The 12,362-nt window shown below is 45.5% G+C and overlaps 2 protein-coding genes across 3 annotated transcripts in view; both read right to left on the reverse strand.

Moving 5' to 3' along the window:
* CCM2L (CCM2 like scaffold protein) overlaps nucleotides 1-12,362 on the reverse strand; it is an 881,881-nt gene that overhangs the window by 318,956 nt on the left and 550,563 nt on the right. The window lies entirely within an intron of this gene.
* Nucleotides 11,022-12,362, reverse strand: part of EFCAB8 (EF-hand calcium binding domain 8) — a 63,471-nt gene continuing 62,130 nt past the window's right edge. For both annotated transcript variants that reach the window (XM_083507349.1, XM_083507350.1), the window contains exon 28: nucleotides 11,022-11,419. In XM_083507349.1, coding sequence (XP_083363475.1) covers nucleotides 11,207-11,419 — 213 coding nt within the window. In that variant the 3' untranslated portion in view covers nucleotides 11,022-11,206. The remainder of the gene's footprint in view (nucleotides 11,420-12,362) is intronic.

Genomic DNA, 12,362 nt, shown 5'->3' on the forward strand with positions numbered 1-12,362 from the left:
GTGAGCTTAGGGGAGGAAGGAAGGAAGGAAGGAAGGAAGGAAGGAAGGAAGGAAGGAAGGAAGGAAGGAAGGAAGGAAGGAAAGTCAGGGGTTTTTTAAACAAGTTTCCTCCCCCAAGTTCTACAGGTTGTTTGGCTGCTATCTGCAAAACACATTTCTATCCATTAAGCCTGAAAATACGTTATTTTTCAGCTTCCAGTTTGACGCCATTTGTTCTAGATAAGAATCAGCAGCAGTTTAACTTTGAGGTGGCATCACCAAGCGCTGCAAGCAGGACGAACAGAGGCAGGGAAGAGCTTCCATTTATTCCTTAGTTAAAGGCAAACCTATAGAATCCGCGCTTTCCAAGACAATGCGCAAACAGACAGGCTGGAGCCAGCCTTTGGAATTCGCACTTTCCTAACCGTTGCAGTGCTGTTTGCCAGCCCAGGGATGCGTACAAAAACAAATATACCAGGGCAAATGGTGCAGTAATAAAAACAACATGCAAAAAATATATGAGTGGGAAATGTGCACAATAGGGGAAACTGGCACTAAAAGGTTGATGTATTTTCATGAGGACTTAAAAAAAAGATCACATGGAAATGTGCACAGCTGAACTCAAGACTGAAAAGTCAGAAAGATTCACCCATCCCTAATTACATACAGTGGTACCACGTGTGGTACCCCCCAAACTATCTCTTCTTTTTTAAAATATTTTTTATTAACAATTTCAGCATAACAAAATTTCAAAACATATCATATTCATTATTTCCCCCCTTTTTTCCCACCCCCCATCAACCCCCCTCAAGACTTCCCTCAGCTCCCCTCTTTGATTTCTCAGCATATATTATTCTCTGCATGTTATAAACTTGTACATACAGTGGTACCTCGGGTTACAGACGCTTTAGGTTACAGACTCCACTAACCCAGAAATAGTGCTTCAGGTTAAGAACTTTGCTTCAGGATGAGAACAGAAATCGTGCTCTGGCGGCAGCAGGAGGCCCCATTAGCTAAAGTGGTGCTTCAGGTTAAGAACAGTTTCAGGTTAAGTACAGACCTCCGGAACGAATTAAGTACTTAACCAGAGGTACCTTACGTTATCTATCTATCATGTTATCAACCAATAAATTGGTGTATGTTTATTCAAACCCTGCCAAGGAGTCCAATTCATTTTGCTGTCTTTTTCGATAATTTGTAAAAAGCTCCCGTTCTTCCTTAAAGTCACAGTTGAACTTGTCCCGCAGTTTCTATGTCAATTTAGCCAGTTCTGCATACGTCATCAATTTTTCTTGCCATCCCCCAAACTGTCTCTTGAACACCCTCAATAAATATTTTCAGAATCCAGCTATGATCAATACCTTCAGCCACTTCACCTTTCCTGTGGAGTGCAGTTGAAGTTTGCACAATCATTGTTCAATAAAGTTATAAGCATGTCAGCTCCAAAAGAAAAAGAGAATATTTTGGAAAAAAAGGAAGAAATGTTTGGAATCTGATTGCAGACCTTCTGCATCACACCTGCTTTGATGTTGATCTTTAGCCCTGCGGTGTGACCGGCCAGGCATGCTTCATTGTGGGGGAATGAATGGGGTAGGACTGGATTCTATCAGCAGCTTCCAGAGCTGACGTTGTTCCCTGCTCAAGGTGGCGCATGCTAGTTTTTCATTAGCCACAAGTGTCTCTCTCCAGACAGATTGGACTTTGATCCTTGGAGTTTAGCAATGTGCCAGAAAAGGCCACACGACCGATAGCATCTCCAGCCGGGAGCAGTGCACGCCACCAGCTCAAATGCACACTCCATAAAAACATGCAGGCCAGAATAGGCAGACTTAACATATAGAATAAGAGAACATGAAGAACATAGGTTTAGAGAAGATTGGAAAATGTTTATTGAATATATTAACACAATAGCAGGTTTTTTAAAAAAAATAAACACTTGTAATATTAAGGCAAATGTTTAAATTTGGAAATAATTAAGGATAGGTAAATTATAGACATGTATAATATAAGATGCCCCAAAAGAACCAGGGAGGGAATGGAGGGAAGTCGATCGGATCCGCGCAATTCCAAAATGTGGATCTAATACGGTGAGAAACGTTTTCTTTTCTAATTTTATTATTATTATTTCTTTTTCCCCATGGTTTATATTTACTGTTTAATTGTGAAAAATAATAAAAAATATTATATAAAAAAAGAGAAGATTGGAAAAAGTTTGTTGAATATATGGGGGGAAATTGTGTACACACGAAAATGTTGGCAGCATTAAGATAAATTCAACAGTTTAAATAAGTTTAGATGGACGCAAGAATGGAATACTGAAGGGTATAGTTTTTGTAGAATATGCAGAGATATGATATGCAAAAAGGACCATGGGAAGAGAAGAAGGGAAGTCATTGATAGTTTAAGGATGTTAAAATGAGTATTTTAAATTGTGAACAAATTCTGCTTGGAAGAATTGTGAGCTAGAGACGTGCTGCTTTAATGAAGGAGGCCAGACAAAGCCCTTTGACACATTTTGGCTGTCTCTCTTTCTCCAGGTTGCTGCAGAAGCCGCCATGGCCCAGACTGTTCTTCTGAGTGTCGCCCTTCTGAGTGTCGTTCTCTCCTTCCATGGCACCTTGGGCATCAGTGGCTGCAGAGTCACTCAAACCGGGCTGGAAAACTGTAAGGGAATCTGCCCCTGCGAATGTGCCACTTAAAATCCCCAAGCCAACCATTTATTTATTTTGCAGAAAACCCCCAGGGAGCTCAACGCTTGGTGTGTTTCTTGGATAATGATAATAAAATAAAATAATAATAATAATAATAATAATAATAATAATAATAATAATAATAATTAATAATACAATTTATTTATACCCTGTCCTCCCCAGCCAAGGCCGGGCTCAGGGCGGCTAACAACCAATAATAAAAACAAGTTGATTGAATACAACTTAAAAACAAGATTAAAATACAACATTAAAACATCAAAACATTAAAATGCGGCCTCATCACAGGAGAAGAAAGGAAAAAAGAAAGAGGGGGAGGAAATCAAATTGACTGAAAGCCAATGGCCAGGTGGAACAACTCTGTCTTACAGGCCCTGCGGAAAGAAATCAGATCCTGCAGAGCCCTGGTCTCATGAGACAGAGCGTTCCACCAGGGAGGAGCCAGTGTTGAAAAGGCCCTGGCTCTGGTTGAGGTTAATCTGACTTCCTTATGGACCTCTAGGGTGTTGCTATATATGGACTTTAAGGTCCTCCGTGGGGCATACCGGGAGAGGCGGTCCCGTAGGTACGAGGGTCCCAGGCCGTGAAGGGCTTTAAAGGTCCAAACCAGCACCTTGAACCTGACCCTGTACTCCACCGGGAGCCAGTGCAGCTGGAAAAGCATTGGGTGAATATGCTCCCATGGCAGAGACCCCGTGAGGAGCCTCGCCGCAGCACCTGCTGGAGTTTCTGGGACAGCTTCAAGGTCAGCCCCGCATAGAGCGAATTACAGTAGTCAAGGCTGGAGGTGACCGTCGCATGGATCACTGTGGCCAGGTTGGGGCGGGAAAGGTAAGGGACCAACTGCTTGATGCGGCGAAGGTGGAAAAATGTCGCCTTGGCTGTTGCTATAACCTGTGCCTCCATGGAAAGGGAGGCGTCAAGGATTACACCCAAACTCTTAACAGAAGGCAATGGCACTAATTGGGCCCCCGCAAGAGACGGGAGTTGGTCCCTCATCCCCATGCCATCCCGACCCAGCCAAAGGACCTCTGTCTTCGAAGGATTTAGTTTAAATCGGCTCCCACGAAACCATCCAACCATAGCCTCCAAGCATCTAGTCAGTGTGTCCGGGGCCGAGTCTGTGTGGCCATCCATCAGCAGATAGAGCTGAGTGTCATCAGCATATTGGTGACAGCCCAGCCCAAAGCTCCGGATAATCTGGGCAAGGGGGCGCATAAAGATGTTAAAAAGCATCGGGGAGAGAATTGCGCCCTGCGGCACTTCACACACCAAGGAGTGGCGCGATGACATCTCCCTCCCTAGCACCACCCTCTGTCCCCGACCAGAGATAAAAGAGCACAGCCAGTGACAGGCTATGCCCTGTATCCCCACGTCGGCAAGATGTTTCCTCCAGAAACCTACCAAGCTGTTCAGCAACTGCTCTCTCAGTTACCTTACCCAGATATGGAAGATTTGAAACTGGGCGGTAATTGGATAGGTCTAAAGCACGGGTGTCAAACACAAGGCCCACGGGCCGAATCCGGCCCGCCAGACCTCGTCATGTGGCCCGTGTAGCCGCCGCCGGCCGCCAGCCTTCACCTTTTATTCTCCCTTTTTTTTTGACACAAGAAAGCCGCCTCTTCAGCGCATGCGCGGCAGCCTACAAGCCAGAGAACGTCTGCCCTCTAGCGCGCCGGCCGTTCTACACAGGAAACCTCCACTTTACATGCATTCAGGAAACCTCCACTTGTTTTTATATTGAGCGCATGCCATCCTGTGATGTGACAGATCCAACGGCTGCCTGAACCCTTCTCTCCTGTACTGTAAGTCCTACAGATACAACCGGCCCTTTGAGGGTGACCAAACTGCTGATGCAGCCCCCGATGAATTTGAGTTTGACACCCCTGGTCTAAAGGATCTAGTGAAGTTTTCTTTAAGAGCGGACACACCACTGCTTCCTTCAACTCCCCTGGGAATGTCCCCGTGCCAAGGGACAAATTGATAATTTCAACCAGGGGGGTCCACGCGACGTTTGGGCACGCCCTAATCAGCCAAGATGGGCACAGATCAAGGAGGCAGGTGGTGGGCCTACCAGCTTGGAGGAATCTATCCACATCAGAAAGTAGTATCCGATCAAAATGGTCCAACACTGGACCCGAAGACAGTTGAGGGGCCTCCAGTTCTGTCACTGTATCTAAATTGGCAGGGAGGTCACAGCGGAGCAACAGGACTTTCTCCACAAAAAAGTTTGTGAATGCCTCACAGTTGTGGGTCGAATTTGTGCTTAAATTTGGTTGTCCTCCTAAGGACGTTATTGACCTAATTATTCTAAAAAGTTGTGCCGGGCGAGAGCTAGCGGATGCAATGGAAGCTGCGAAGTAAGATTTCTTAGCAGCTTTCATAGCCATCTCATAGGCTTTCATAAGCGTCCTATAAGATGTTCTTGAGGCTCTGTCATGAGTCCATCGCCGTACTCACTTTAGCCATCTGAGATCCCGCTTCATTTTCCAGAGCTCCTCAGTAAACCAAGGGGCCCGGTTTCGACGGGGTCGCAGAGGGCGCTTAGGTACAATCTCATCAATGGCTGCCAAGAGCCGGTTATTCCAGTCCTCAACAAGGTCATCTAATGAGTCGCCAGGAGGAGAAGGGTCTAGAGTTTCTAATGACATTTTCCTGCCTTTCGCATGCAAATTAAACGGAAGAGAAAAATTTTGTGTGTGTTTTATAGATTGTTTGAGCAGACCACGCCGTAGTTATGACCCTGCCCTCATTTTACAGTTTCTGTGTTTTTTAAAAAAATAATATTTATTAATAGTTTCAGAATTACAGGGGGGGGGAGGAAAAAATTAAAAACAACACTACAATACATAAAAAGAAGAAGAAAACGAAACATAAAAACCAATGCAACAATACAGCAAAAAGATAAAAAAGAAAGAAAAAAAGACACAAATCCCATATTACATATCTTTAACTTCCATTTGCTTGTTTCATTGACCTCCTCACACCTCCCTTTTTGTATTCTAGTTTGATTAGTTATTTCAGCAAATTCTTTCCATCTTTCTCAATTTTTGTTAAATAATTTATCTTAACAATTTAACCTATTAATTAACTCAACAAATCCTTTCCATCTTTTCCCCATATTCTGTTATTCAAATTACCTTAATTTATTTAACCCGTTAAAATCACAGGCGGGAGAAGCCTGTGAACGTGGGATTCGGTGGGCACCTTTTGCGCCTCCCCCACTCGCGGAGAACCCTGGTTTTTGGGGCTCCGGAGCGATGTGGGGTGAGCGGCGCGGTGCATCGAATTGTCTGCTTCTTCCACGGAGCGAAGCCGCATAGCTGTTGCCGGAGAGCGCTGACCTTTTCCTGTGGACAATTTGACTTTAAAGTAATTACCCGTGAGTAGAACTGAAGCGGAAGAATTGGATTTCTAAAAGTTTAATTTGGTATCGTAACGGGGAGGGTCAAAACAGGAAGTCTGCCTTCCCTTTTTGTAAATAGACTGAGGCAATGAAGTTGCAAGCTGGAGTCTTGGAAGGTCTTTTGTAAAAGATCAAATTTCCAACGGTAAAGAACATTAAACCCCCTCTTGGAGGCAGGAGAAGAGAGGGGGAAGTTGTGGATTGAGTATGCCTGTGGGAGAGAGCGAAGAGGCTTAAAACACCGCCACTCTGACCCTGGAAACGGGCTGCTAGTAAGACTGTTTTTTGGAATGTTCATTGACAGCGCTTAGAACGTTCATTGACAGCTAGCTAAATAAGAGAAATACATTGTTTCTACTGTTCCCGACTGCTTTAAAAAGGAGTAAAAGTAACTGAAAATTGAAACTAATTTGAAACTAACTTTGGATTGTTTAAAAGAGGATACTATTGACTTTTACAAATAGAAACTGTTTCCCCCTAGTGGAAGCCTTTGAAACTGGTTGATTTACAAGAGTTGGACTAGGGGAATTTCCAGCTGCAAGTTAAAAACCGTGAGACTCTGGGACTGACCTTGAATCTTTCAAATGTTACGGTAAATGGAAGAGGAAAAACAGACCAGTCAACTGTTGATAAAACATTAAGGTCTGGGAGGACTTGGTAACAATCCAGGAGAGGTTTATTATTAAGCCCTTCTGTTCTTTTTGTTGCTGTCTCTGTACTAGTATATTTGAAACTAAGAGGAATGTCGACAGAAGAGGCTTTGGTGGCGGCATTATATAAGATAAATGACTCATTGGATCAGCTTCACAGGAAAATGGACATGATAAATGCGAAGGTGGATGTTTCAATTGTTGAGGTTGGCTTGAATGCAGGGAGTATGGATAATACCAATACAGAAACCACCCAGAAATTGATACAAGAACCTATTTTGATATGGCAAGCTGTGGAGGAAGTCAAGGAAAAAGCTGTTGCTGTTGAAGGTACAGAAACACAACTGGAGAGAAAGAGAAAGAGAGCCCCAGCCCTACAGAGGCAATTTGATGAACATAAGTTGACGCTCGCTATGACTGAACTTAAGGAAAAACAGACGAATTTGAGCATTAGAGTTCACCTTTGGTGGACATGCCCAAGGATTAAGACACTCTGGGAGATGATTCATAACGAAATGAAAAAGGTATTTAAATATACCCTTTTGAAGAAACCAGAGGTCTTTCTCCTGGGCATGGTCGGTCAATTGGTGTTAAAGGATAGAATTTCTCTCATGTATACAACAATAGCAGCAAGAATACTCATTGTGAAGTACTGGAAGACACAAGATTTATCCATTCGGGAAGAATGGCAGATGAAGTTGATGGACTATATGGAATTGGCGGAAACGATTGGCAGAAATCCGAGACCAGGGAGAAGAGTCGGTGGAAGAAAACTGGAAAAAGTTTAAGACGATGTATAGAAATATTGTAAAAATAATGAATGTTAGAAAAATGTTGGAATGAAGTTATATGGCTTTAGTAGAAATGTTATAAGGAATTAAGTATAAATTGAAATAGAGTATTAAAGGGAAAAATAAGATTAGAATATGTTAAGATAATTATAGGATAGGAAACAGAGGAAGATGGAAAGGAATTGCTGAAACAATTAATAGAAGTGGAATACAGAAAGGGAGGCGTGAGGAGGTCGTGGAAATAAGGGAATGAAAGTTAAGATATTGAATTTTTTTTGTGTTTTAAATGGTTTGCGTCTTGTTTTGTTAATCTTATGTTTTTTCTTTTTTTTCTTTGCTTTTTCTTTTCCTTTTTGGTTTTTCTGTTTTATTGTGTTCAAATGGTTGGAAAATCAATAAATATTATTATTATTATTTTTAAAAATGGATAGTTCTGCTCTCTTGACTCAAATTAAACCCTTAAATTTTAAAGGGGGGGGAGGTAATCTTTTGTAATATTGTTGCATGATATATGAGCGTTTCCAAGGCAAGATTATAACATTTTTGCAAGCAAGGAAGAAGATCACAAGAATTCCACTCCACTGGTTCCTCCGCTGGGGAGCATGATTTATAAGCAAATTTCAAGATTAGTCCCCCTCTCAAGATCACTTCCTTATTCCTTTCCAGTAAACTGCTGTCTTTTGCAATGATTCACCCATCACGGGAGTGGGGGGGGTGAAGGGATGTTTTAAACAAACGCTGACTGCCCCATTAGGGGCCAGGGACACTGGGGCAGCTAAATCCCATTTGATTCATTTGATTCCTCCAATACAGCGCCACGCACCGGGTACCACTTGACCTTGCTATGCCACTGGGAGAGGGAGGACCTTCCAGCAGGAATTTCTGCCAGACAACATCCCAGTGGGGAAATATGGCACCCTGTGCAAGCCCCAAATTTGGCTGCCCCAAATGGATCTTCTCCATTACAGATCTGCACAATTCTGTGCCCCCTTGACCACTGAACCATTCCTCGTCTGGGGTGGTGGCGGCGGCCATAGTGGCGCATCAGCACCTGCCAAGCCCTTCGCCCTCCAGCCCTCATTTAAGCCTCGCCTCCCAAATCAGGGATGGATAGCAGCTGGCCTTCCGCTCCATTGTCCATTGTTCTTTCTCTTTGCCGTCTGATGCTAGAGAGAGAGGGAGCCATGTTGCAGTGCTCCCTGTGTGTTTATATGTAAATAAAGTAGATTAGCCAAAATGCTGAGTTGCTGAGGTCTGTCACGCAAGGTGCGCAAACTCTGCGCATCCCCAAGTGTGCCGGTGTCGGTTGGCATCAGTCGCTGTGATATTCGGGCTAAAGAAAGCTTTTGATCGACCAGGAGGGAGAGAACATGCCAGTCGGGCATGTGTCTCTGCCAGGGTCCTACTCAAGTGTAGGCTGAACTCCTGACAGAGGAGCCCTAGATTGGTGGCCACCTCTGCCTGCTGGTTGAGGCCAGTTCCCTAGTTTGACCATGCACTACGAGCAAAACTGCTTCCTTTCGTCTTCCTCGAATCTTCCTCGAATCTTCAACATTCAGCTTTTAGAGGACAAGGATCCAGAGATCATGCTAAGGGTGGCCAAATTCTGTGTGACTGCCATAAAACTTAGGCAACAAGCTGTACTACCAAAATGATTAAGGTTTGAAATGACAATTTTAGGTTATATTTTAATGATCAAGATTTTATATATATTTTTAACTGCTATACAGTCATACCTTATGTTACGTTTGCTTCAGGTTGCGCGTTTTCAGGTTGCGTTCCGTGGTGACCTGGAAGTACCGGAAAGGGTTACTTCCGGGTTTCGCCACTCACACATGCGCAGACGTGCAAAATGACGTCACGTGCATGCGCAGAAGCAGCAAATCATGACCCGCGCAGGCGCAGGCGCAGGCGCAGGTTGCGTTCCTTTCAGGTTGCGAACGGGGCTCCGGAACGGATCCGTTCTCAACCAGAGGTACCACGGTATCTGTATTGTCTCTGTTATACCCAATTGCAATTCAATGTATTCCTGTTGTGTTTTATGATTTCCTGATATTGTAAGTGAGCTGGAACTGGTCTGTGAGTGTAATAATAAAATTCATTCATTCATTCATTCAGCTTTTGCCGTTATGAGAGAAGGAGAGAGAAAATCCACTCTCTTCGTGCCGTGCACAATCTCATAAACCTGTCAGCTCACAGAAGTGGCTGCCCGCCCTTGTGGAGGAGCTGAGGCGCCAGCTCCCCAGGCAGAATGTATGGGGCCGACGTCACCCAGCGCATGACGCCACGGGCATGGCATCGGATGTTGGAGGAGCTGAACGCAGCGGCAGCGTAGCTTCAACAGTCCGTCGGCGCTCCTCCTCTGCCACCACCAACCAGGCTGCTTCCCTTTTCCTTCCCTGCCATGGCAGGAAGAGGAAGAGGAGGAGCCAGATGGCTGCTTTGTTCAGCTTGGCCTCCTCTACCCCTTCTGAACATTAGGGGGCAGCCCCCTCCCCCAAAGTATCGGGGGTAGGGCAAAAGGACTCTGCCCCTAGGAGATGGTCCCAGGGCAGGCGCACTCCCGAGGGGGGCAGGGCATGGAGGGTGACCTCCCAGGCGCGGGATAACCGCTCGGGTGCACAGAACAGCGTGCACGCCCTGCAGCGGGGGGCGGAGCAAGCCCGCTTGGAGTCCTGCAATGTGCTCTACGTGGGGCTACCTTTGAAGGTGACCAGGAAACTACAACTAATCCAGAATGCGGCAGCTAGACTGGTGACTGGGAGCGGCCGCCGGGACCATATAACACCGGTCCTGAGATTGGCTCCCAGTACGTTTCCAAGCGCAATTCAAAGTGTTGGTGCTGACCTTTAAAGCCCTAAACGGCCTCGGTCCCGTATACCTGAAGGAGCGTCTCCACCTCCATCGTTCTGCCCAGACACTGAGGTCCAGCTCCGAGGGCCTTCTGGTGGTTCCCTCACTGCGAGAAGCCAAGTTACAGGGAACCAGGCAGAGGGCCTTCTCGGTGGTGGCGCCCGCCCTGTGAAACGCCCTCCCACCAGATGTCAAAGAGAAAAACAACTACCAGACTTTTAGAAGACATCTGAAGGCAGCCCTGTTTAGGGAAGCTTTTAATGTTTAATAGACTATTGTGGTTTAATATTCTGTTGGAAGCTGCCCAGAGTGGCTGGGGAAACCCAGCTAGATGGGCAGGGTTTAAATTATTATTATTATTATTATTATTATTATTATTATTATGGCGGACATTTTGACAGCTTGGGGTCATTTTGACAGCTTAGGCTAAGCTTGGAAGTCACAGGTGGGCGGTGCACCAATGTCACCCCCCTCAGCAAAGATACCCGGGGCAATCTGCCCCCACCGCACCCCCCTGCCTGGAACATGCTCCACAGCCTTCTATATTGAAGCGTATCATCTGTTTGTCACCAGAACCCTCCATTGCAGAAAGCTCCCCACCCCATACCTAACAGGGAAAAGAACAAGCCATAAATTTCCAACAATTTGTTTATTTCGAAGGGTCAGACACATCCAATGCCAGCTTCTAGGAGGATCTGGAAATCGGGGGGAGCCGAAGACGGGCGAGGGCCTCGAATCACTCCCGGCCCCGCCAAGCCAACAGCGGCCCTTGGGACAAGAAAGCCGCTGCCTCACGGAGCGCTCGCCGCAACTGGCAGCTCATTCGTTGGGCTCCATAACTCGCTTGCGCAACAGGAAGCTCTTGAGGGTGGGCTTGACGACGCCTTTGAGGGTTGCCCAGCGCTTGGCTCTCCGGGTTGCCCGGTGATCTATCTGGGCCTGGGTCTGCAGGGACTCGGTCACCAGGTCCGGGGTGTACGCCTGGAACATGGGCTGGAGGTCTGTGTACTGGATGCAACGATAGATGCGGGGCTGCAGAGAGAGGAGGACTCAGTCAGGGAGCCCAAGAGAACCACGCGGATCTCCAACCCTGTTTTAGCCCAAATGTGTGTTTTCTCCCCTTCTTTTTATTTAATTCTTTGTTTTTAAAAAATCAATCGGTTTATCATTGCACGAGCCAAAGGCCACAACGATTTCATTGCAATTTTGCAGTACAGAAACCTACAAACCTAGAATTAGGACCCTCGTACCTATGGGGCCGGCTCTCCTGGTACGTCCCACGGAGGACCTTACGGTCTTCAAATAAAAACATCTTGGAGATCCTGGGCCACAGGGAGGTTAGGCTGGCCTCAATCAGAGCCAGGGCCTTTTCGGCCGTGGCCCCAATCTGGTGGAACGCTCTTTCACAAGAGACTAGGGCCCTGCGGGACTTGACATCTTTCCTGCAAGACAGAGCTGTTCCACCAGGCCTTTGGCCAAGGCACAGCCTGACCCCCTCCTTTGGTAATCCTCACAGAACTCTAGCCCAACGATTGCCATTAATTTGCTACTGAATTGATTTTAGAATGAATTGATTTTAGAATGTATTTCAATTAACTGACTGTGTTTTTATGTAAACTGTGCTATTTTTACTGTTGTTAGCCGCTCTGAGCCTGGCTTTGGCTGGGGACGGTGGGATATAAATTTTTAAAAAAATATTATTATTATTTATTAATATAATTACACACACACACACACACATATATATGTGTGTGTGTGTGTGTGTGTGCATTATATAATTACATCAGTAATATGAGGGAATGGATCCAGTTACAGATAGGTAGCCGTGTTGGTCTGCCATAGTCAAAATAAAAAAATTCCTTCCAGTAGCACCTTAAAGACCAACTAAGTTAGTTCTTGGTATGAGCTTTCGTGTGCATGCACACTTCTTCAGATACACTTAGTTGGTCTTTAAGGTGCTACTGGAAGGAATTTT

Source organism: Podarcis liolepis (assembly GCF_965112155.1).
Source record: "Podarcis liolepis genome assembly, chromosome: 6".
NCBI classification, from domain to species: domain Eukaryota; kingdom Metazoa; phylum Chordata; class Lepidosauria; order Squamata; family Lacertidae; genus Podarcis; species Podarcis liolepis.